Genomic DNA, 23,009 nt, shown 5'->3' on the forward strand with positions numbered 1-23,009 from the left:
AACTTTCTCCTCTCTGACAATCCTTTATTTGCAGAGCAACAGGGGAATTACAAACACATTTTGCAAAATAATGCTGTCTAGAAGACAATCTCTGTTGGACCAAGTCCTTATTTCCCTGGAAGTAGTCAAATCCAAGTCAATTTCAACAATGTTGAAATTTATTACTTGAAGTTATGGCAGCATAAAACTTCTTTAAGTGGAAAATATGACCAACTTGTATGAGGTAGGTGAATTTTGAAAGTGGGAGTGGGTGGGGGAGCTACACCACTTTTTTTTTTTTTTTTTTTTAAGAGGGAGAGGATTCAGTCGAAGACTTCGGAGCAACCACAAAACCATTGAGCCTCTTAGGTGAAAGGATGTTCGACCAAAGAGCTCAAAAGCTGAGCTCAAGAGCTCTCCAAATCACAGCCTCTCCTCAAGGGACTTTTGTGTTAACTGCTACCGAGCACAGGGGGAATCCCTGCTTTGGGTAAAGAAGAGTAACCACGCTTCATAGAGATCTGGCGATTCTCGGCAAGACCCCGTCCTTCTCGACGCTCCTGGAGCGGGCCCCGCACGGCCAGGCGCAGGTCCGAGGGGGTAGCAGCGAGGTCCTGCATCAGCCCAGGCGCCTCCCCCGCAACTCAAGACCAGCCACCCTCTGGGACCCAGGCCCGAGGCCGGACCAGGATAAAGTCCCGGACCCCGGGTCCCGCCCGCCGCCTCCGGCCCCTGGCCTCCACGGAGGGTCAGACAGCCAGGCTTCCCGCCGCCTCTCCCGCCCGCCTCGTGCCTCAGGGGCCCCAGCTACCTCCCTGCCCCCGGCCGGGCCCCCACGAGGCTGCGCTTCCCGTAAACTCCCCTCCCGGCACGGCCCCCCTCCCTGCCTCGGTCCCGCCCCCGGGGGGCCCTGAGCGGCGCGCGATTGGCCCGGCCGCGCAGTCACTCTCCGGCCGCGTCACCGCCCTCGTTTCCGACCGCCCCGAGACCGGCAGTGGTGGTAGTGCTCGCGGGGCCGCGGCGGAGGGTGTCGCGCTGCCCTGCTCGCTCCAGCTCGCCCGCGGGTCGGCGCGCTAGCCCAGTCGCGCGGTGCTCGGGGCTGCGGGGAGGCACGCTCAGACGCCACCTGGGAAGCGGAGAGACAGCTGGTCCCAGCTTCGGGATGAGGAGCGGGCGAAGTTGACGAACCCCCCATCGCCACCCCTGCGGCGCCTCTCCCGCGCTGCCCTCTGCAAGGAGGTGACCGCACACGGCCCCGCTCCAGGTGCGCGCGGGACACCCCACCCCCGAGACCCGCCAACTTCACCCCTAAGTCCAAAGCGTGGGTTCCGAGGGCGGTGCCGGCAGCCGGACTCCGGACTCCGTGCCGGGGGAGCTGTCCTGGCGGCTCTCGCGGTCGTCGGAGGGTGGAGACCGGTGGAAACTTTATCACCATCCTGGTTAATTTCTGTGTTTTTACTGTTTCTCTCCCCGCAGGGGCTGCAGCGAGAGGTCTGTCGCGCGCGCGTCGTTTGCCAAAGGAGCCGCCTCGGGGAGAAGACCCTGAGGGGAGTTGTCTCCCCGGGGGATACCTGCAGCCCGAGCGGGGGGTTTAGGCGGCCTGGATGCCCAGGACGCAGCCCCGCGGCCGCTGACGCCCGGCGGCGGCGAAGTTTGGCTGCTGAGCGGCACGGCGCGAGGCCACTGGACAGCGGGCGACCCGGCGGCCGGGGCGGCGGGCGCGATGCCCGTGGGGGGCCTGTTGCCGCTCTTTAGTAGTCCGGCGGGCGGCGGCCTGGGCGGGGGGCTCGGAGGCGGCGGCGGCGGCGGCAGCAGCGGCAGGAAGGGGTCGGGCCCCGCCGCCTTCCGCCTGACGGAGAAGTTCGTGCTGCTGTTGGTGTTCAGCGCCTTCATCACGCTCTGCTTCGGGGCGATCTTCTTCCTGCCCGACTCTTCCAAGCTGCTCAGCGGGGTCCTGTTCCACTCCAGCCCCGCCCTGCAGCCGGCCGCCGACCACAAGCCCGGACCCGGGGCGCGCGCCGAGGACGCGGCGGAGGGGCGCGCCCGGCGCGGCGAGGAGAACGCTCCGGGGGACCCCGCGGCCTCCCTAGAGGACAACTTGGCTAGGATCCGCGAAAACCACGAGCGGGCTCTGAGGGAAGCCAAGGAGACCCTGCAGAAGCTGCCCGAGGAGATCCAGAGAGACATCCTGATGGAGAAGGAGAAGGTGGCCCAGGACCAGCTGAGTAACAGGGCGGGGTTCAGAAGGCTGCCCCCCGTGTACTTAGCACCCCTGAATACAATCGGGGCGATTGACCGGGAACCCGCCGACGCCGCCATCCGCGAGAAAAGGGAAAAGATCAAAGAGGTGAGTGCACCCAGCTAGAATCCCTCCAGACCCGCGGTGTTTTTCTGGGAAAAACGACAGACCTTTGAAACTCTTAACCGTGTGATATTACAGTGTTGGGGGCGGGGGAGGGCAGGTCTGTGACATTAGTGTGGGGAGACAGGGAGGTTTTCCACTTACACCAGATGCAGTGTCAGAGGCTCTCTGACTTCCCTTTTATTGTCAAAGTAGATGTGACCAATTAGGATCTGAGGTTGAATCCCGTTGTTTTTAACTTGCATGCTCCAGTGAGCATAAGCCACACGAAGTAGGTATTAAATACATGGGCAGATCCTGTGCAGTCTTCCTCTTCCACTGGCCAGTACGTGGTTAATCGTCCCTGAAAACAGCAACAGTGAAGGTCCCAAACAGCCTTCTACTAAAGCTTGGAGGTGGGTTTGGAATGAAGCTTGAATGTAAACGCAAAGCATCAATCACGCATCACAGAAATGTTTCAACAGCAAGCCAGCCCAGCCCGCGTTCAGTCACGTGGCCCCATTCCGCCAGGTGGCATCCTGTGTGTACTTACAGACTATAAAGGTGAAACTTGAGAACTTGTCATCGTAGGGAGCACACGGTTGTTTACTTTTCACAAAATGAAAAAAAAAATGCAAAAAGCCAGCCTACTGCTTTTTTAATTTCTCGTGTAGCTAGAAAAAGAGTATTCCATGTGATGCAACAGGTTTTCCTCCACAGCAGCTCAATGATGACAGACTTAATCTCGGGCAAACATGGACTTTGTTAAGTCTTTCATAATTTCTTTCCTGTAATTTTCAGTTGGAACTTGAGACATATGGTCAGTTTGTGCTTAGCTTGAAGCTGAAGGGGATCTTCAAAATCATTTCAGACTATCGTTTTAAAAATGAACGTTGAAGGGCCCAGAGCCCCAGAATCAGTTAGTGACTGAGTCAGAACTTGAAGCCCAGACTTCTTGTCACCAGGCTGTCTATGGACAAGCCTCCTTTCTCAGCTACTCTTCCCTGTGAAACTACCATTCTGGATTTTTGCACAATGCAACAACTGTAGGAACCATGTTAAAAGCATGTTATCCCAAATTTTGAATTTCTGAAATACACGATAAATTTTCTTTTTTTTTTAAGTTTCACAGTGTTTGAAAATAAATGCTGTGTTTTGACATTGGACCAGGTACTCAGGAAAGGAAGCTTCCTGATTCCCCCCCCCACCCCATTTTCAGAGCATAAAAAGAGTTTTGAGGTTTTGAAGAGTACTTAGCTAAGTGGCTGCAGATTGGAGGTAGCTTGATCATTGTAGAATTTGTGATTTTAATATGATGACCAGGTGAATTTGGTTAAGCTGTAATTGAGCAAGTTAAGGTGGATTTGGGTCCTTTCAGTTTACGCTAGGCAGAGTGGCTTCAGTCATCCCTCCTGCACCGTAGCCCATCAGCCTTTGTACTATGAGACCCTGCCTCAGGCATAGAACCTTCCCAGACTTGGGGAAGTGGATTGTATTCCCTGTGACAACTTCTGTCTAGCAGTTTTTCTTCTCCATGAAACTCTTCTCCCACTCTCCAGGAAGGTGGAAAAAAGCTCTGCTTTCACCAATCATCTCCCTCTCCTTTTCATCTCTCAGCCTCCTTGAAAATATCCCACCAAAACCCGTTGATAGATTAGCCCCAAATCTGTATCTGCTTATGTTTTCCTTGAGTTTGAAGCAGTGTAATTCATGTTTCATGCCTCTGAATTCCTGTGAACTGACAGTTAGTGCAGATCACAATTGTCCCAGGATATTATTTTAAATATTATAGATCCATGGATGTGAAAAAGCTATTGGTACAGGTTAGGACTGAGTAAAAGTGCATTTAGACCAGAAGCACTGGGACAGTAGCAGTCACTTGAGGACAGAATATTAACAGTATGTGTTTGTCATGAATCTGCTGCTATTAGATCGACCGTTATCTTTGTTGTAGATCAAAAGGTCTTAATTAACCATGTAAAGGAAATTTATAGAGCCTTCTGTATCAGTGTGATACTAACATCTTTGTACCTACATGTTTTGAAACTGCCCAGTCTTGCATAAAGTGGTGGAACTAAATGGATTCTTTAAAATTTCATGTTGTGGTGAGAACCAAGGCGGGTGGGTGTGGGGTGGGGGTAGAAAGCCAGCATGATTAGCTTCATTGTTTAGTCTAATAGGAAGAAATGGATTATGGTTTTTCATCAGATTAGTTCAGGCAGATGTGTTCCTTTGTAAACCAAAAAAAAAAGTTAACTCATGCTATTATAAAACCATGCTGTAAACGTTCAGTTTTAGAGAGGGAAGAGTGGTTGCCCATTATGAATGGACTTCAGCTTGATACGTTCAGATTCAGTTTCAGGTACCATGTATGCCTTGTCATGAACCAATGGATCTTTGCCTTGATCTTGATTTTTATTGTTCCTGTTTTTTCTAGTTCTTTTTATTTACTTAGGTTCTCTATCACACCTGGAGGTACTAACAGTGTTATAGGTAAAATTTAGAAAATATTGATATAAGCAAGTCTTCTAACATATTGGGAGTTTGGACTATAATTTCTGAGCCAAACTTTCATTTTGTAAATTTGGTTTAAAAACAGCCAGTGGTCTTTTCTTATATTGCCAACACAGTTGTTTTACTGGTATTGTGGTAAATTTTTTAAAAATTTGTGTTAAGAGGAAACAGTCTTTAATTTCAAATAGGATGTTCATTGCCTAGCACCCTTCACAAAAGGTGCTAGCTACATGCTTTCTAGAATACTGACTGGATGGATAGTAAATATTTGTCATAAAACTTAAAATTGAAATTAAGACAGCCTCCCACCCAATGAAAGCTTCATAAATAAATCAACTTTGGGACTTCTGTGAAATTTATAATACACACATAGTATGTATTCCCACAAGGCTGATCTTTTTAAAATTGTGCTCAAGTTGCCCTTAACTTTAAAAAGCAAATGAAGCACAGAAATGAAAGAGCACCATGGAATTTTTAGAAAAATAGTAATTTCTTTTTCTACCCCAACATTTTTTAAAAAATCAGGAAGCTTTTAGGGAGAGTCTACCCAAAGCATCTACACTGTCCTTTAGAATTAGAGCCTTAATCCTAATTTAGAGTATGAACTTTTCCCCCCCAGTTTTGTGTAATTATGGGGAGGGTCTCTGAGTAATAGGGCCTGAAGACGGTCAAACTATCAATGTGATCCCTCGCTTCTTAGATTGGAACCCCCACCAGTCTAAATGGGATGGGAGTGGGGAGGCTGACAGCCAGATTTGGGTCTATCAAGTATGGTTTTAGGACAAGTTAACTGTTGGGTCACAGTTTTCTTCTCTAGGTTTCTCAAAACAGGCCTTAGTTTTTAATTCCAGAACTGTTACATAATTAGAAGTTGAAAGAAAATTTTCATATTGATAGCTAATGGTGAAGATATATTTTTATGCCTGACAAACTAGTCTTAGGTTGTTCATGAGTCTATAATTTATGTTAACTACTGACAATTAACTTTTATTAAAATTCAGACATAGGAATAATCTACCTTGACATATTAAAACAAGACATTTTTATTTGGAAACTTATTTGTATGAGTAGTAGTGTGGAAAATAATACTTGCAAGTTAATAAAGGCCACAATTTGAAGACCTGACTCTGAAGGAGCTTGGATGCCCTTGGGTTACCTTGCCTGTTCAACTCACCAAGTTCTGAAACACACCAGACATTAAACAAGAACAAATGCAAGATTTCCCCACTCTTAGAACCTTCCTCAGAGCAGGTAGGTCATGGAGCATTTGTAAAAATTTCTTTTAACAAGTAAATGAATAAATTAAGATTTCAGCCGTGTAAGTATTAGAATAGGTGCTGAGTGTTGAACATTAATATGTGTACAAAAGCAGGAAAAGATTGTTAATGGATAATCAGTTATGCTCAGCTTAATTTTCTGTAAGCTATTGATAATTTGTTTGGGAGGAGTATTTTTCTCTTACTGGGTAACTTAACATTCATATAAAGGAGCTCTATATACGATCTAGAACCTAGTTAATTCTGTGGAAAAGAGGTTAAAAAATGCATTTTCAAGTAAATGCATCTTTATTTCTTAGGTGAGCTAATAAACCACTTTGAGAAATTTGTGCTGATGATTCACATTTGTAAAAAGTGTCTTTGGATGAGTGAATTTGTTGGACTTCAGCAACTTAGTTAACTTATTTGTATTAAATTATATAATAAGCTATGGTAATACAAATCCATTATCAGGGTGAGTTTAAAGCATGGGTCTAAAGGTCAGACAGGAGGAAACCCAACAGGTCAGTGTGAGTGATGAGGGTTATATATACATGAGTAGATCAGCACTGCATAGGAGCCTTGTATCTCATAACCCAGTAGAGAACCTGTGGCCTTTTAAGTCCTTTATAACCTACAAAACCACAAAAATGTGTTTGTCAAAGGTGAGTTTTGGTTGGTCACAATAGGAGTAGCCCCTTTGCTAGGCTCCATGGATACCATGACTTGCATTTACCCTAAGGAGACAGAAATGATAAAGGACAAGCCAGTGTTTGGTATTTTAAGAAGGAGATTCTTTGGGGAAACTAAGTCTTGACTTTTCCCTCAATGTTCTTTGTCTAATGTCTTGTGTAGTATTAAATAATTGAGCAACCTTTAGTCCCCCACCCTTTACTACTAAATATGTTTAAACATCTTTAAACAAGTCTGCCAAATTTTTTCCTATTACCAAAAAATGCTATAAAAATAACTCTTGATTTTTAAAAGTAAACATGCAGTTCAATTCAGTCATTCAGTTGTATCAGACTCTTTGCAATCCCATGGACTGCAGCACGCCAGGCTTCCCTGTCCATCACCAACTCCCGGAGACTTGCTCAAACTCATGTCCATCGAGTCAGTGATGCCATCCAACCATCCCATCTTCTGTCATGCCCTTCTCCTCCTGCGTTCAATCTTTCCCATGTGCTCTAAGCCATAAAATATTCTATCTGAATGAGACTTTAGAGATAGCTTCAATAAAGGCAGCCGAGATACAAAGATTGCCCTGAAAATAATTTTGCTAGTTAGTGGTAGAGTTGAGCATGGAAGTCCAATCCTGGGTGAATGTTGCTCATTATCCGGACATGACTTGCCTCCTAAGTAAAATATCAAGGAGGTGTATAAATTGACTCTCATATTCATTATTTGCAGACAGTAATGTCAAGTAACTGCAAAACATGTACAATCCTGCAGTATTATAACTTTAGTCTCATATGAATTACATAAACTATTGTAATTTAAAAAAAGATCTTACTAGGGGCATGGTTAAGAAGGCCTCTTCCTTTTAAGCCACCTTGGGAAATTTGATGACATCTTTTTCTCCTTATGAAGATACCTGCAGGGGAACAGAGGCATTAATAATTACTCAATTGGGCATTCTTTACAAAGAGAGCTGGGGGAGAAATTTTAAAAAAAGAGGAAAGGGGTCTACCAGCGTGGGAGAGTTCTTTCAAACCGTAAGTGTAGGTGCTCTTTTGACATTGCACAATGTATAACAGAAGAATTGAAAGTTAACCTGAAGAAGTATATTTTTTCTTTTCTAAATTGTGAAAGTATGATAACACATTTACAGGAGACTTGGAAAATAGCAATTATATATAGTTCCACTATATTATAATTATTTTTAAAAATAGATAAATTAAGATTTTTAGTTGGAGTTTCAGTATCAAACTCTCAAAAATTAATAGAATGGATAGACAGAAAATTAGAGGGATATAGTAGACCTGAAAAAGCACTATGAATCAATTCAATGTAATTAAGATTTATATAATTTTCACACAACAGGGTACAAATTCTATTCTAGTTCCCATAGACTATAAACCTGGAGACATATCCAGGGACATAAAACAAGATGCAAAAATTTCATGGTCTAAAGATATTGAAATCATATAGTCTGTTCTCTTATCACTGTGGAATTATGTTAGAAATCAATATCAAAAGATATTTGAAAATAACCCACCTATTTTCATGTGCAATGTGATAGTTACCAAAAGTGATCTTTACTTAGCCATTGAAAGCTTCAACAAAGTTATAAGATTGAAAAAAATGAAGACGGTAATGGCAGAGAAAAAGGATTTAAATGAGAAATTAATATAAGAAATACTTTAAAACCCCATGTATTTGGAAATTAAATGTCTATTTTTAAATAAGTGTATCAAAGAAACCATAACAAGGGAAATTAGAAAATATTTGTGACAGAATAAAAATGAAAAGAGAAGTTATCAGAATTTGTTGTATGCAGCTGAAGCTGCTCAATGAAACTAAATGCAATATGAAATCTTGTATAAGGTATGAAAATAAATAATGGACGCTAACATAAAATTTTTTAAATTTGAACAAAATCTTCACTTTATAATACAATATGATACGATAATACTATATCACATGTTACTTTCCTGGTTTTTTTCTTTTTGCAACATAGTATTTATAGTCTCAGAATTGGATTAGAACTTTCAAGCCTTATTCAGAAAATTTTTTTTTTAAATCACCAAGATAATAAGCTTTCTAGACTTTTAGCAGTAATACTAGCTGCCAGAATAAATGGAACTATATCAAAGAATATAAATTAGAAATCTAGCAGTCTGTTCATAGTCAAACAAGTAGAATCAAAATGTAAATTTTTTCGCACGGCAAAAATTCATAGTTTTCTAAAATAAATATATTGTACATGCTATTTATATACATATATGTATACAAAAGCTTTTCTGTTACACTTGATAAAGGCTTGAGAAAGAACAAAAAAAAAGAGCTGGAGAAATTGGAAAACATAAAATAGGAGCACTGAATGTGAAATAGAAAAAAATGAAACAAACTAGATAGAACTAAAAGATAATCATATAGTCCTGTAGTTTTAAACATGACTGCTCATTAGAATCAGGTCTGGAGCTTTGAAGAAAAAAGAATACCTGTGCATTTGTATTTTTCAAAATATTCCAAGATAATTCTAATGTGCATCTGGATTTAAAAAGCAATTACATGTTTTTCTCTTCAGTGGTAATTTTGGTGATACAGAATTTTACTGTTTTCTGTTGATATGGGCTTCCTGGGTGTTGCTGGTGATAAGGAATCTGCCTGCCAGTGCAGAAGATGCAAGAGATGTGGGTTCGATCCCTGAGTCAGGAAGACCTCCTGGAGGAGGAAATGGCAACTTGCTCCAGTGTTCTTGCCTGGAAAATTCCATGGACAGAGGAGGCTGGCAGGCTGCAGTTCATAGAGTCACAAAAAGTGGGCCGTGAGGGAGCAGCTGAGCACACGGTCATGATACAGTGGTATTAAACGAATAATAGTTTCGTCATCACAGTAGTAAAAGATGTTTATCAGTTTTCACAATCAATAACCAGACCAAAAAAAAAAAAAAGATAATTTCAGTTGCAAGCCATAATGGAAACGTGATTAACCTAACAATATAAAATAATTTCATACAATTTGTGGGGTTCATCCACCCAGCCAGTCTGTGTCTTTTGGTTGGTACATTTAATCCATTTACATTTAAGGTAATTATCAATATGTATGATCCTGTTAGCATTTTATTAATTGTTTGGGGTTTATTTTCTGTAGGTCTTTTTCTTCTCTGTGTTTCCTGCCTAGAGAAGTCCCTTTAGCATTCATTGTGAAGCTGGTTTGGTGATGCTGGATTCTCTTGGCTTTCGCTTGTCTGTAAAAGCTTTTGATTTCTCCATCAGATCTGAATCAGAGTCTTGCTGGGTAGAGTATTCTTGGTTGTAGGTTCTTCCCTTTCATTGCTTTCAATTTATCATGCCATTCCCTGAAGGAGTATATACTTTTAAAAGTAGACATATATTTAATAGTAGCACTTATCTGTGGAATTCATGAGTATGACAAAAATGAAGCAGGCTCGCAGGTAGAGAGAACAAACTAGTGGTTACCAGTGATGAGAGGGAAGGGGAGGGGGAAATCTAGGGATAGGGAATTAAGAGATGCAAACTATTAGGTATGAAATAAGCTGCAAGGAGATATTGTGCAACATGAGGTATATAACCAACATTTTATAATAACAATACATGGAGTATAACCTTTAAAAATTGTGAATCACTATATTGTTCACTTGTAACTTATATAATTTTGCACATTAACTATACTTACCTTAAAAAAACAAAAGTAGACATACATTTAAAAAGCACCAATCTGGGGTCTCTTTGTTATAGGAGCACACAATTCTCTTCACCCAAGAAGGTCCTGGAGAGTCTCTGGATGCTTTTACCTGCCCCTGCTACATTCATTTGTAGCAACATGGTATGGTGAGAAGGGCTAGTTTTGGAGTCAGACAAGTTGGGCCTGAATCTGGCTTTTATCGTGTACTAGTTGTTGTGACCTTAAGCAAGTTGCTTAATCTGTCAGAGCTTCAGTTTTCTTATTTGTAAAATGGCAGTAATAATTAAGTACGTGCTTTCTTGGATCAGAAAGCTTAAATGTGAGCATCCACACAAAGCACTTAAAATGGTATTATTATTATACATGGGTTTTGCCAAGGTGGCACCAGTGGTAAAGAACTCACCTGCCAGTGCAGGAGACATTAGAGACTCGGGTTCGATCCCTGGGTCAGGAAGATCCCCTGGAGTAGGAAATGGCAACCCACTCTAGTATTCTTGAGTGGGAAGCCCCATGAACAGCAGAGCCTGGAGAGTCCATGGGGTTACGAAGCATCAGACATGACTGAAGTGACTTAGCACACATTATTATAAAGCATGTATAATCAGTGGTGCCTGCTGTTATTACTGTTAGCAGTTGCTACCTGAAGCCATCAAGCCAATATTACATTGTTTCAGATACTGTTTAATGCATCAGGAAAGTGGGTAATGATGTTTCAAAAAGTTATCAAAAACAGTTCAAAGTAGGTTTGCTTAAAGGGTACATTTCCAGTTCAGGATGATCTTTCCAGACAGCTATGATTTTACTGTGCTGCTGTCAACTCTGATTTTCTCACGTTCCTGCCAAGTCCAAAAAACTTTCAGTGTCCTTAAAAATTGCATACTTTTTCAGCTTCTGTACTTCAAAATATGTGTGAAAGAATTCATTTGTCTCTTTCTCACAGTCTCATGTGCTTCTTCCTGAAGTACCATCTTCTCAGAATGAGCACAGTTCTTGAGTTGCCTCCTTAAGCCTTGAAATTGTTCTCCAAGGTAGAGAAGAGGGATTAAGTAAAATGCATTTTAACCTGTTTTGTCTTTGGAGGAATATTTTTAAGAAGTGAAAAGAAAATTATTTTAGGTTTAGCACAAATGTATGTAATTATGATCAATTCTATAATCAAAACTCAGTGTGTTATCTGGTAGTCAAAATTTACTTAAATCAGCTCTAGTTTGTAACTCACAGATCGTGGCCTTTTTGAGAGCTAAGGTATCTGGCCCAGAAGGACTTCGGAGATCCTGAAGCCCATACTCACTTTACATATGAAAAATAGGGTTCTGTGAGCCTTGAGCTCCTGAGATTCCTTCCCCAAGTGCATTTACTATAGAGCTGGGAGCTGCCTCTTAGTTCTCAGGCCGGCTCTGCCTGTGATATCTTGACTCTAATGAGAACATATGCTCTGGAGGCTGGCTGGCCCGGCCCTCCCTCCTCTTCAACCCTGAATAGCAGGCCAGCAGCTAGAAACCCCGCCGAGAGTATCCTAGAAGGAGATGGAAGATCTTTGCTTGGTGAGGTATTGCCTGAGAAAGCAATCCTGGCTAGTTCTTTTGGTCTGCAGAAAGCAGAGGCGCTGCCCCACCCCCACTGAGTCCTGATAAAGACTTCTGTGATCATTAGATACTTGAAAGAAAACCAAATGAGATTAAGGCTTAAGAGCATTTAGAAGTCACAGCCCTCATTTCTGTCATGAATACTCTGGCAGTTGCTTTAGGCACGTTAGAGCCCAGCAGACCTGCAGATAATCCAGACTAGAGATAATGAAATTAAAAAGCCCATGTAGCCTTTGAATTTGCTTGACTTTTGTAACTATCAGTAAAATGCTGCCCTCACTTCCTTTTTAAAAACTGTTAGTCTCTTAGTCTCCCTCCCTCTTAAGCTTAGCAGCAACCTGGTCCCTCATTTGCTCTGATACACTCTGGTTCCCCTTGTTCTGCATCCTTCCATACAGTGATACTCAGGCATACTGTATTAACTTTTATTTGCATTTTTCATGTAATTATTAGTCTGTCTCCCATTCAATTGTCCGGTCTCCAGTCTCTAGTATGAAGGTGCTTAGTATGAGAGGGGGCCTGTAAAGGGAGGGGATAAAAACGTGGTCAAGGGCGCCAAGCTCTGCAGGGATCCTCTGTCCATGAAATTCTTCGGGCAAGAGTACTGGAGTGGGTCACCATTCCCTTCTCCAGGGGATCTTCCCAACCCAGGTATCAAACCTGATCTCCTGCATTGCAGGCAGATTCTTTACCATCTGAGCCACCAAGGAAGCTCAGTAATACAGCACACTACACCCTAAAACAACCTTTGTTGCAATGCTAGTGGGGATACCTGTTTGCCTAGGCCGGGAGTTTATGAGAGAAGGTGCAGCAGTAATAATGATGGACTGGTGAGTAACTGTGTTTGAGACATGAAGTTGGGCCATCCAGAGACCATGAGCTGTAGCTGGGATCTTCGTACCTGTCAAATCCTTCTTCATGGAAAGATCTTTGTAAAGTCCTATGAAGAGCACTTGTTTCTTTTAAAAAAAATTTTTTTTTCCCCAGTTTTTTTCCCTTGTTTCTTCTAAGGGATGAGAGGATTCAGACATAGGAGGCCAGGACTTGTGGCCCACACTCGGGATGGCCACGTCCACCTTCTCTGAGCTGATGTTCGGGGCAAGATTAACTCTAGTTCCTCTTTCACAAGAATATGTGCTGCAACCGCTGCAAGATTGCGTTTCCTCACTATCTGTCTGTCTGTTGGGCCACAAACGGCTAGACCTGTGGAATGATGAAGGCAGCATAGGGTGTATACCTGGTCTCAAAAATCTCATTCCCAGCTGCCTGAAATTTCACCATCATTGCCTCCCTTTCAATCATGTATTACTTCTTAAAGGCTCCTGTTAAAACGATATCACTAAATTTGCCCAGCAGAAATTATTCTTCTTTGAGATTTATCTTAGCAAGGGTGAGAATGGGTTTGTAAAACAAGCAAGGATCTTCCACTGTGTTATTTCGTTGTAGAGTAATACTAGCTTAGGAAAGAACATTTTGAAAGTACACAGGACTAGAAAAAAGGGGGGAAAAAAATTCTTCATAGTTCAACTACTCAGTCACAAGCAGTGTCAACACTTCCCACCCCAACATATTGGTTATTTTTTCTCACAATTAAAACCACACTATGGATACATATTTTTAAAAATTGTTCTTTTAAAGTATCATTTTATGATAGCATAATATAGGAAATAGAAGCATCATAGTTTATTTAACTCTCCCCTGGGACCTAAACATTTAGATTATTTCCAGTTTTTTGTTTTTATCTTAGGCTGAGATAAACATCTTTGTCCATTAAGATTCCGGCTGATTTTTCATTGCCCTCACCCCATAAGTAGGATTTCTAATCTTAAATTTCTAATAGGGGACATGAATAGGTCAAAGAATCGTAGAACATTTTGAGGGGTGATTTTTCTTATACTTCCACTTGTAATGTAATGAACCTAGTCTTGACTCTGTCTGATTTTCATGGGTGATGAAACAGTATCGCGTGTATTTAATTTACCCTTCTTTGAGCAGCACTTTTCCCTGTGTTGGTTGACTAGTTGGATTTCCTCATTGCACAATGTACAGGACAAGGAAGTTTTTAAAGGAGCAGAGTTGGGAGTGAAGACAGAGCTTGGAGACCTAAGAAGTGGGACATCAGAGAAGATGGATCTAACCAGCTGGCTAGAGACATATGGGCTCCTGAAGGTGGCACAGTCCTGAAAGGCAACAGTCAGCATTTTATTTAGAAAAACAACAACAAAATATGCTTCTTTCCTGGGCTGGATCCCTAGAATTATAAGTACTCTCTTTACTGATACGAGTATCTGCCAAGCACACTAGAACAGCCCACTTTCGGTCAGCCAAGACCCAGCCAGCCAACTCCCATTGGCTCATTTTCATTGTTATCATTGGGTTTTTGCATCAGATATTTGAGGAAGATGCTGGGGAAAGAGGGAGGGAATCCTCTTTTTTAGAATTCATTAGGATGGCTTCCTAATATTTTAAGATCATAATTGAAGCTCAAAAATAATCCAGATAGAATTTCAGAAGTGACTTCCCGCACCCCCCCCCAAAGTGGTTCCAGAAGATGGCAAGTCTTACAAAGCTGAATTCTTACAGAAGAAAAATTAACCAAAGGAAAATTGTTGATAAAATTTCAAAGCAACATAGATTTTTATGTTTGAAGGAGCAGGCTGATCTTTTATATATTAGAGGCCTTTGGTGACTTAAGTAGGATAAATCTGCATTTTGTCTAAGGTATTTTATTTTAGAATAAAAGCAGAGCATGATTTGTTTATGAAGTGTAGGCTTTGGCTTTCTTTCTTTCTTTTTTTTGGCCAATTTCTTCAAATAAATGTGTTTTTAGCCGTGCTTTTTTGATATAGTGAGGAGCTGCACATCTCAAAATGTATTTATATTCTAACCTTGATTAGTTCATAAAAGTCTTCCAAATGCCAGAACTGTTTAAATTTCGCTTTGAGTTAACATGGTGAATAACGATGGACATAAACGTACTGTATTATTTTTATAAATTGTGATTTGAGATGATAGTAATTTTAGACTGTTTAGGATGCTGTTCTCTAAGACGTGTTATTTTTGTAGTCAACTAGCAGTGTGGAATGTTATAATGTATCTAGTCAACTCCAAGTTTTCATCTCATGATTAGAACTACAGGTTTTCATCTCATGATTAGAACTACAAGTTTTCATCTCATGATTAGAAGTGCTTGAGCAGTCCATGTTGTGATTTCAAGAGTTAGCCTGAGTCAGCAATTCTGTAAGGCATTCTTAGTAAGTTTATGTAGTAAAAAATGTAGTTTATAATTGACATGTATTTAATATGTTGTATATGTTCACTCATATTAAGTGTTTGGCTATTCTTCATTATTTAATTCTCCTATGGCTTAGTTAGGCTTCCAAGGTGGCACAGTGGTAAAGAATCCGCCTGCCAATGCAGGAAACACAGGTTCTATCCCTGGGTCAGAAAGATCCTTTGGAGTAGGAAATTGCAACCTACTCCAGTATTCTTGCATGGAAACTCCCATGGACAGAGGAGCCTGGCAGGCTACAGTCCATGGGGTCACAAAGAGCTGGATACGGCTGAGCAACCGAGCACGCACACACACAGGGCTCGCTTAACTTAGAATGTGTGATGAAGAAAAAAAAGCAGGTGGGGTGGGACGGGTGCAATTGGAGGAGCATAAAGAAATGAAGATGATTTATTAACTACTGTAGAAAAGCTGCCTTAGCAGTTAGGGTGAATAAAAATTATGATTTATTAAGTGTTCTATTAGTAATAAGATACCGCAGAGGTTGGAAATACTCCTGTTTTCACTTAGTCTGAGAGTGCAGAATCTTTGTGATGTTGGCTCTTGATTGTCATGAATCTGCAGCAGGACTGTCATGTTGAGAGCAGGACAAAGTGCTTCCCTGAATTCATCCACCTGAGCAGCTAGCCCTGGGCCTCACCCATAATAGAACCAGTAAATGTGTGTTGAATGAATAACACCTTTTTAAACAAGCGTTCCAGGAGGAGTTGCTTCCCTAGTGGCTCCCTGGTTAAGAAGCCATCTGCCAGCGAAGGAGATGCAGGTTTGATCCCTGGGTCAGGAGCATCCCCTGGAGTAGGAAATGACAACTCACTCCAGTATTCTTGCCTGGGGAATCCCATGGACAAAGGAGCCTGGTGGGCTAGAGCCCACAGGGTCCCAGAGAGTCGGACACGACTTAGTGACTAAACCAGAACCACCAAGAGGGGTTACTTAGGTTAAGTGTGACACCCGACCCCGTTTAGCCATGTATTCCAAAAGTGGTATCCTTGCATCTTTGGGACCTTTGCTACCTGTTCTCAGGGGCTACAGGCCATTGTCTGGAGGGGAGACGTGATTTTTTAATAACAGTCAAAAGTCATACAGAAGCAGGTCTAGTAAATAAAGAGATTCATCAATATGGGAAACACCTTTTCTAGTTTTAAAGTTGTTTCTAGATTGATTTATAAAGTAAAAAGCTATATTCATTTTCTCATGTGACTTGTAACTGGCTGTGAGGAGGTTCATAAAAAAATCTTTTAAGCAGATGTAACATCACTGAAATAAATGTGGATACTCATAAGATTCTTTTGAAGGTCAACACTTGAATATAAAAAGTTCTCTTTTGCTTAAAAGTTAAATCTACTTTATATTTAGAACCCAGCATTTTTCAGGTCTGTGATTTTTAAATTAGGTAATCCTTATTCATTTGTGTTCTTTATTATCTAAAGTTGTGGACTACATTTAATAAGAGCTGTCTTTTCTTACATTTCAATTTTATACATTGGTACACCCTAATTAAATTTGGTGTGGATTTTTTTTTTCCCTATCCCTGCAAAAAATTTTGAGAGACAATGGTGTTTTTATAAATAGTGCTTACAGTATCACATTGAAATGAAAAGTCATGGGTTAGATATTATTTCCTCTAGAGAAGTTAGAATTTAATAAAACTTTGTAAGAGTTGTAGTATTTAGAGAAAACCTTACTCTTCTGTTTCCCAGTTAATGTTATATCTCCTAAAAAGTGTTATCTCATGTAAATAATTGCATGGTAGAGGCTTTGTGAATTTCATGAATTTGCACATGGTCGCTTTTCCAATTCATTCTGCATATTAGATTCATCTTCCAAAAATACCCCTTCTCTCATGTTGCCCAACTTAGAGGTTTTAGTGGGGTTCATTTCCTATGAAGCACTGATTCAAACTTTAGCCAGCTTAAAGTCACCTGGAAAGCGCATTCACACTCAGATTGCAAATTGGTGCTTGCAAAATTTTTAATTCACTAGATCTGGGTGGGCCACACAGAATTTGCATTTTTAACGTATTCCTGTGGGTGATGCTGATACTTCTGGTCCCTTGACTAAAGTTTAAAAAACATTGTTCTAGCTGGCATTCATTATCTCCTACAAATCTAGCTCCGTTTGCTGGAGTCACATCACTTAAATTAGGAAGGATTCTGTGTGTGCTGAAAAGCAAAACTTGCATAGTTACTGTCTCCAAACCACACCTTATTTTATTCTTCTCAAATGGAGTGTCTTTTCATTTTCTCAAATTCTATGCCACCATGAAGCTCTCTCACATTCCCAACTTTTACTGGTCTCTGCTGTCTCCAGAATCACATGGCTTTGATTGTTTCTGTCATTGACCTGTGTGTTGCTAATTTCATGGGCTTGGTTATCTTCCAGCTAGAGTCTAAACTCCTCCTCTGTATGGAGACACCTTTTTTTATTGCATAGGTTCATGGCCCAGAATTTAACAGTGGAAGACAGTGTGTCCTAAATATAACCAAAATGAGAAACAAGTCTATCACCAAAATTCTTTACAATCTACTCAGATGGTGAGGCATGATGGCAAAGTAGAAACCCTTCTGAGCTTCCCTTTCCACCTGTGAAATGGAAATGGCCGGTTGTTCCCTTTTGCAGATTTCTTCTAAGAATTAAAGTAGATGATGAATCTCTATATGATTCCTGGTACATAACATTAGTCAATAATAGTATTTACTGGCAACCAGTGATTGATTCAAGGAATAGGTTGAGAAAAGAGGTTGTTAGTGAGAACTGGTTTTGAGATGTTACTTCCAGGAAAGAAAAGGAAGCTTGAACTGCAGTATTGCCGTGTTAACCCATAGCTTGTATTTTCTGTTGTTACCTCCCTTCTTGGATGTTATTGCCAAAATCCTTGCTTCCTGTGGTGAGAAAGAAAGCATTCTTTTCCTCTTTTCAATTGTTATCTCACAGAAGAGTGGTACTCATGCTTAGGAAAACCAGAGAGAGGGCGTCCCTTCATCAGTGGCCAGTTACCTGTGGTTTCCTGGTCTGGTGTCTCACAAACACCCAGATTTGCAGGGAGGAAAAAAGGTGGAGGAGAAGAATGAAATCTAAAATGCCTTAAGGGCATAGAAAGAAATGTTTTGTGAGCCGAAGAAGCTGAAAATGTTTCATTCAGAGATAGCTATGGGTATAAATTTAGCTCAATAATTAGGCATATGGTGCTTTCATTTAGAAAGTATCTACACCCTATGTGATAAGATTCGTTGATTATTAGAACTGCTGCAGCTTTAACTACATCAGCAGCAGAGATTCCTAGAGCATTTAAAACAAGAATTGCAGAGTGAAATGGAAAACGGAATTAATAACTTGTTCCTGGTTAGTTTTAATCTGCTCTTTATTAACTTTGTAGTTTATGCCTGGAGGATTAGATTAGAAACAGAACACCAGCTAGTGTTCTTAAAGTTTACTTTTTTTTATTGGAACATTATATTAAAGGCTTTCTTAAAAGTGTTTTGGCTGAATTTAGTTTTAACATAAGCGGTGATGTCTAAGTTCTAATGATTCAACCTAAAACAATAGAAAACTTTTGATCTATGATATCTATAAGTTTTTTAATGTTAGATTTTCAAAGCAGAATTTGTTTAATAAAAACCAAGAAGTAAAGGTATGCTTGTTTGTCATGAATTTATTTACTTTTTTTTTCTAGCTGTCCTTTTTTCATGCCACCCCCACTCCCTAGCCCATCTGTTTTTCCATATCTTAGAATTTAAACCTGTTTGCCATTGGTAGAAAGGAAAATAGGAAAAGTTAAAATCAAAAGGTATTTGCATTGCCCATGCCTTGTCAAATGCTTCTAAAATTGAAAACCAATAGATAATCCTAATTTTATAAATAAGAAAGAGTCCTATTCCAAGATATAACATAGTATGATAAGCTTAAATACAGAAGTTTAAGAACAGCTGCCCTTAGTGGGGTAGGGAAGAGATAACGCTATTCATCTCTTTCTTTCTTAATGCTTTTTTAATACAGTTTCACTAGAATGTGCCTGTAGATCTGGGTTTCTGTGTATGTGTTTCTGTGGTTGTAGTTCTCCACCCACCTGCGATCTGGAGAATTACACTCTAGTTTTTTGTAAGGTACAGGCACTAGAATTTGGACATTTAGAAGGGACTTGTGTGGGGACTAGGAAGATGTTTGATAAACTGTAATACCAGGATGAGTTAACTAGTCGCAGAGTCCTTAGCAGGAAAACTACTCTCTGCACGTATGTGTTTTGATAAGTGAAGGTTTTGACCTCAATCCCTACTTTGACTTGATGTGGTAATAGTTTTAGGATTTTAGGGCTAAATACACAAGTACTCAGGTATTCGTTTTAGCTGTCTTAATTGAGCTTAACATAGCTGTGTTTTTCTGTCATTCTTTTTACCTGTGCTGTTGTCATCCATCCTTTTTTGTTTTCTCTTGGCGAGGTGGTGCTGATGACGCAGAAGCAGAGGGTAGCACAAATAGGATTATACATATTACACGTCACATTACTTGTGTCCTTAACAATCCGGAAGTGACTGTGCTTATCAGCCAGGTCCAAGGAGCACTCTGGCTTCCTGGAACCTTAAGAAGTGGATTCCAGACATTAGCACTGCACACAGACAGATCACCTTTTCCCTGACCTGCCGGCGCTCGCTGCTAAGTTTTAGAATTCCTGAGGGAGAAAGCTGTCCAGTTATATGATTGGTTAGCATATTTGTGGGTCTTCGACTCTCAATGGAATTGCTTGGAAGCTGTCTCAGGAAGGAATGCCTTTGATTGATTTGAAATCTCAGGCATCATCATAGTGTTGCTCGAATTTTCCAAAACACTGGAGGATTTTTGCAGACAGCACTTTCAGGAGCTGATGTGAAGGTGGTAAACTAAACTGGCATGGAGGGAAGATTCTTCCTCTACTTCCAGGTGAGATTACAGTACCTGGACCTCACCTGGAGTATCCTGTCTTCACAGACCCCAGGGGCACAGCACACATCAGTGATTCTAAAAGAGAATGTCTGTATATAATGCACTCTAGTTTTCTGCCCTCACATAACAAGACCCCAAGTTAGCTCTTTCTTTATTAAACCAAATTTTGCCTTAATCCTGGAGGAGGAAATGGCAACCCACTCCAGTATTCTTGCCTGGAAAATTCCATGGACAGAGGAGCCTGGAGAGCTACAAAAAGTCCATGGGGCCGCAAAGAGTCAGACACGACTGAGTGGCTAACACTTTGCCTTAATGTTTAAAATGAGATTTTTTTTTAATTGCTTAGTTGACTCAAACCTTAACTATTAGTTTGCAGATATGTTTTTGTTGCTGTTACTGTTCGGTCACTCCGTCATGTCCGACTCTTTGTGACCCCATGGACTTCGGCACACTAGGCTTCCCTGTCCTTCACCATCTCCCAGAGCTTGCTCAAACTCATGTCCATTGAGTCGGTGATGCCATCCAACCATCTCATCCTCTGTCATCCCCTTCTCCTCCTGCCTCAATCTTTCCCAGCATCAGGGTCTTTTCTAAGTAAGACTCTGATGTGTAAAACTAAAGAGTTTGAAAAGGTATGTTTTCCTTATGAATAGCAACAACAACTGTAACATACCTGATAATTTTCACTTTTTTTCTAGAGTTAAAATTGTAATGGCAGTCAAGACTAAATATTTAATAAAAAATACAGCTTCTCAGTTATACTCCAAAAGATGCTCCCTTCTTTCTCCCAATAGAGTGCATGTGTTAACTTTCCTTGTTCTGAGAACAGTCTCTCCTTAAGTGATTTTCTGTGTAGCTTGATCTATATATAATTAAAACAACCCTAACTAGATTTTTACAGTCTTCATCTTTGTGTAGATTGTCTCTCCTTTATCTGCAATTTTAATTCTAGAGTGGTGAGATGTATGAAAGTAAATTACATGATACCATTTGTGGAGTATTTGCTTCTTGTTAGGCACAGTGCTAACCACTTTACATGCATAAACTCATTTGATTCTCAGAACAGCCCTGTGCGTTCAGTATTATTTTCCCAGGTTTAGATACAGGAAGTTGAGGGAGACAAGATCAAGCAGGTTGCCCAGGGTTGCAGAGCTCCTGGGTCCTTACCTGGCATTGGACATGGGCTCATCTGGCCATCCTGGCACGCGTCCCACTCACCGCGCTCGCCCCAGTCAATGCCTCTCAGCCTCCCCACCCCAGCCCCTATACCTCGAGACCCTTGAGGATCTTACCCACCGGGACTGAAGCCCTGGAACCCCTGTGACAGAGTCACTCCTCTGCCTGAGAAGGATGGAAGGGGAGGCAGGAGTGTGAAGCTTGACACTGTTTCCATCTCAGCTTGTGGCAAAAAGCATGCTGGGGTTCGGGGGATTTTTTTTGTTTGGGTTTTTTATACTTAATTCTCAAAGTAAAACCCATGATCAGTTCATTTGGAAATGCTTTTCTTAAGAGTAATATTATGTCCAACATTAAGCATAAGTTTATTAGTATGTATTAATGTCTGCATAGATGTTAATAATATGTATATGCATAATATATATAAATACATGATTATGTATGTGTATGTATATAATTATCTAAATAATACTTGACACACTAATGAAAGGAATTGGGAGTTCTGGAAAGTTGTTTAAATCAAAGCGGAGAGGAAAAGTGGTCCCTGAAAGAAAGCTGAACTTGCTTCCTTCCTCACCCTCAACTTGGGGCAATTATGACTCCTGTAGTTTATTTCTTTTAAGTTTTTTTTGGATGTGATGATGATATGGTCGTTTCTTTATTTATGTTTATTATGGCTGCCCTGGATCTTCATTGTAGCATGCAGGCTTTCTCTAGTTGCAGTGAGTGGGGGCTACTCTCTAGCTGGGGTGGGAGGGTATCTCATTGCAGTGGCTTCTCTTTTTGCAGAGCATGACCTGTAGGCACATGGGCTTCAGTAGTTGTGGTGCTTGGACTTAGTAGTTGCGGCTCACGGACTTAGTTGCTCTGTGGGCGGGGCAGTTGGGGCTCGTGGGCTCTAGAGCTCAGGCTTAGTAGTTGCGGCACACAGGTTTAGTTGCACCACAGCATGTGGAATCTTCCCAGACCAGGGATCAAACCTGTGTCCCCTGCATTGCAAGGCATATTCTTAACCACTGGACCACCAGACAAATCTTAAATTTTAGAATGAATAATTCTTGCAATAACTTACTTTTCAAGTGAGACTTTCCATTAAGTGTGACCATATGAAATGAGATGTGAATTTTAAATTCATAATGAGGTTTATTGCCAAAACAGATCTGTGAGTCAGAGTAACACAACACATCATTACTAACTTGTCACTCAGGTTTTATATAGGAATGATCGCAAAGACTTGTTTAATTGGTCCTGTGATGATACACCAGATCCTGAACTCTTTCTAAAAGTATATGCAAGTGGGGCAATGCAGTAATCATACACATGTGAATGTTTTTTTAAAAAATAACCTTAATATCATTTTCCTTTAATAAACTAAGAAATGTTAGCCAACAATGTCCTCATAGAACTATTTAGGAGTACCATGCTGTGCAAGGCATTAGAGAAACAGCAGTTAGCAGGACAGATGGAACCACTGCGTGTCTGGAATCCAGAGGGATAAAGAGCAAGGATAAATGCTTTGGTGGGGAAATGGCAGAGTGTGGTGGGGGCATCTGATAGGGACAGTTAGCTCAGGTTTG

The 23,009-nt window shown here is 41.1% G+C and overlaps 1 protein-coding gene across 1 annotated transcript in view; it reads left to right on the forward strand.

The window, feature by feature from the left end:
* The first annotated feature begins 1,154 nt into the window (after window positions 1-1,154).
* The window catches only part of MAN1A1 (mannosidase alpha class 1A member 1), a 169,752-nt gene continuing 147,897 nt past the window's right edge, over window positions 1,155-23,009 (forward strand). Inside the window, exons 1-2 of the mRNA XM_020899685.2 lie at window positions 1,155-1,243; window positions 1,456-2,326. Of these exons, the coding sequence (XP_020755344.2) occupies window positions 1,703-2,326 (624 nt within the window). The 5' untranslated portion in view covers window positions 1,155-1,243; window positions 1,456-1,702. The remainder of the gene's footprint in view (window positions 1,244-1,455; window positions 2,327-23,009) is intronic.

Source organism: Odocoileus virginianus, chromosome 19 (genome assembly GCF_023699985.2).
Source record: "Odocoileus virginianus isolate 20LAN1187 ecotype Illinois chromosome 19, Ovbor_1.2, whole genome shotgun sequence".
NCBI classification, from domain to species: Eukaryota; Metazoa; Chordata; class Mammalia; order Artiodactyla; family Cervidae; genus Odocoileus; species Odocoileus virginianus.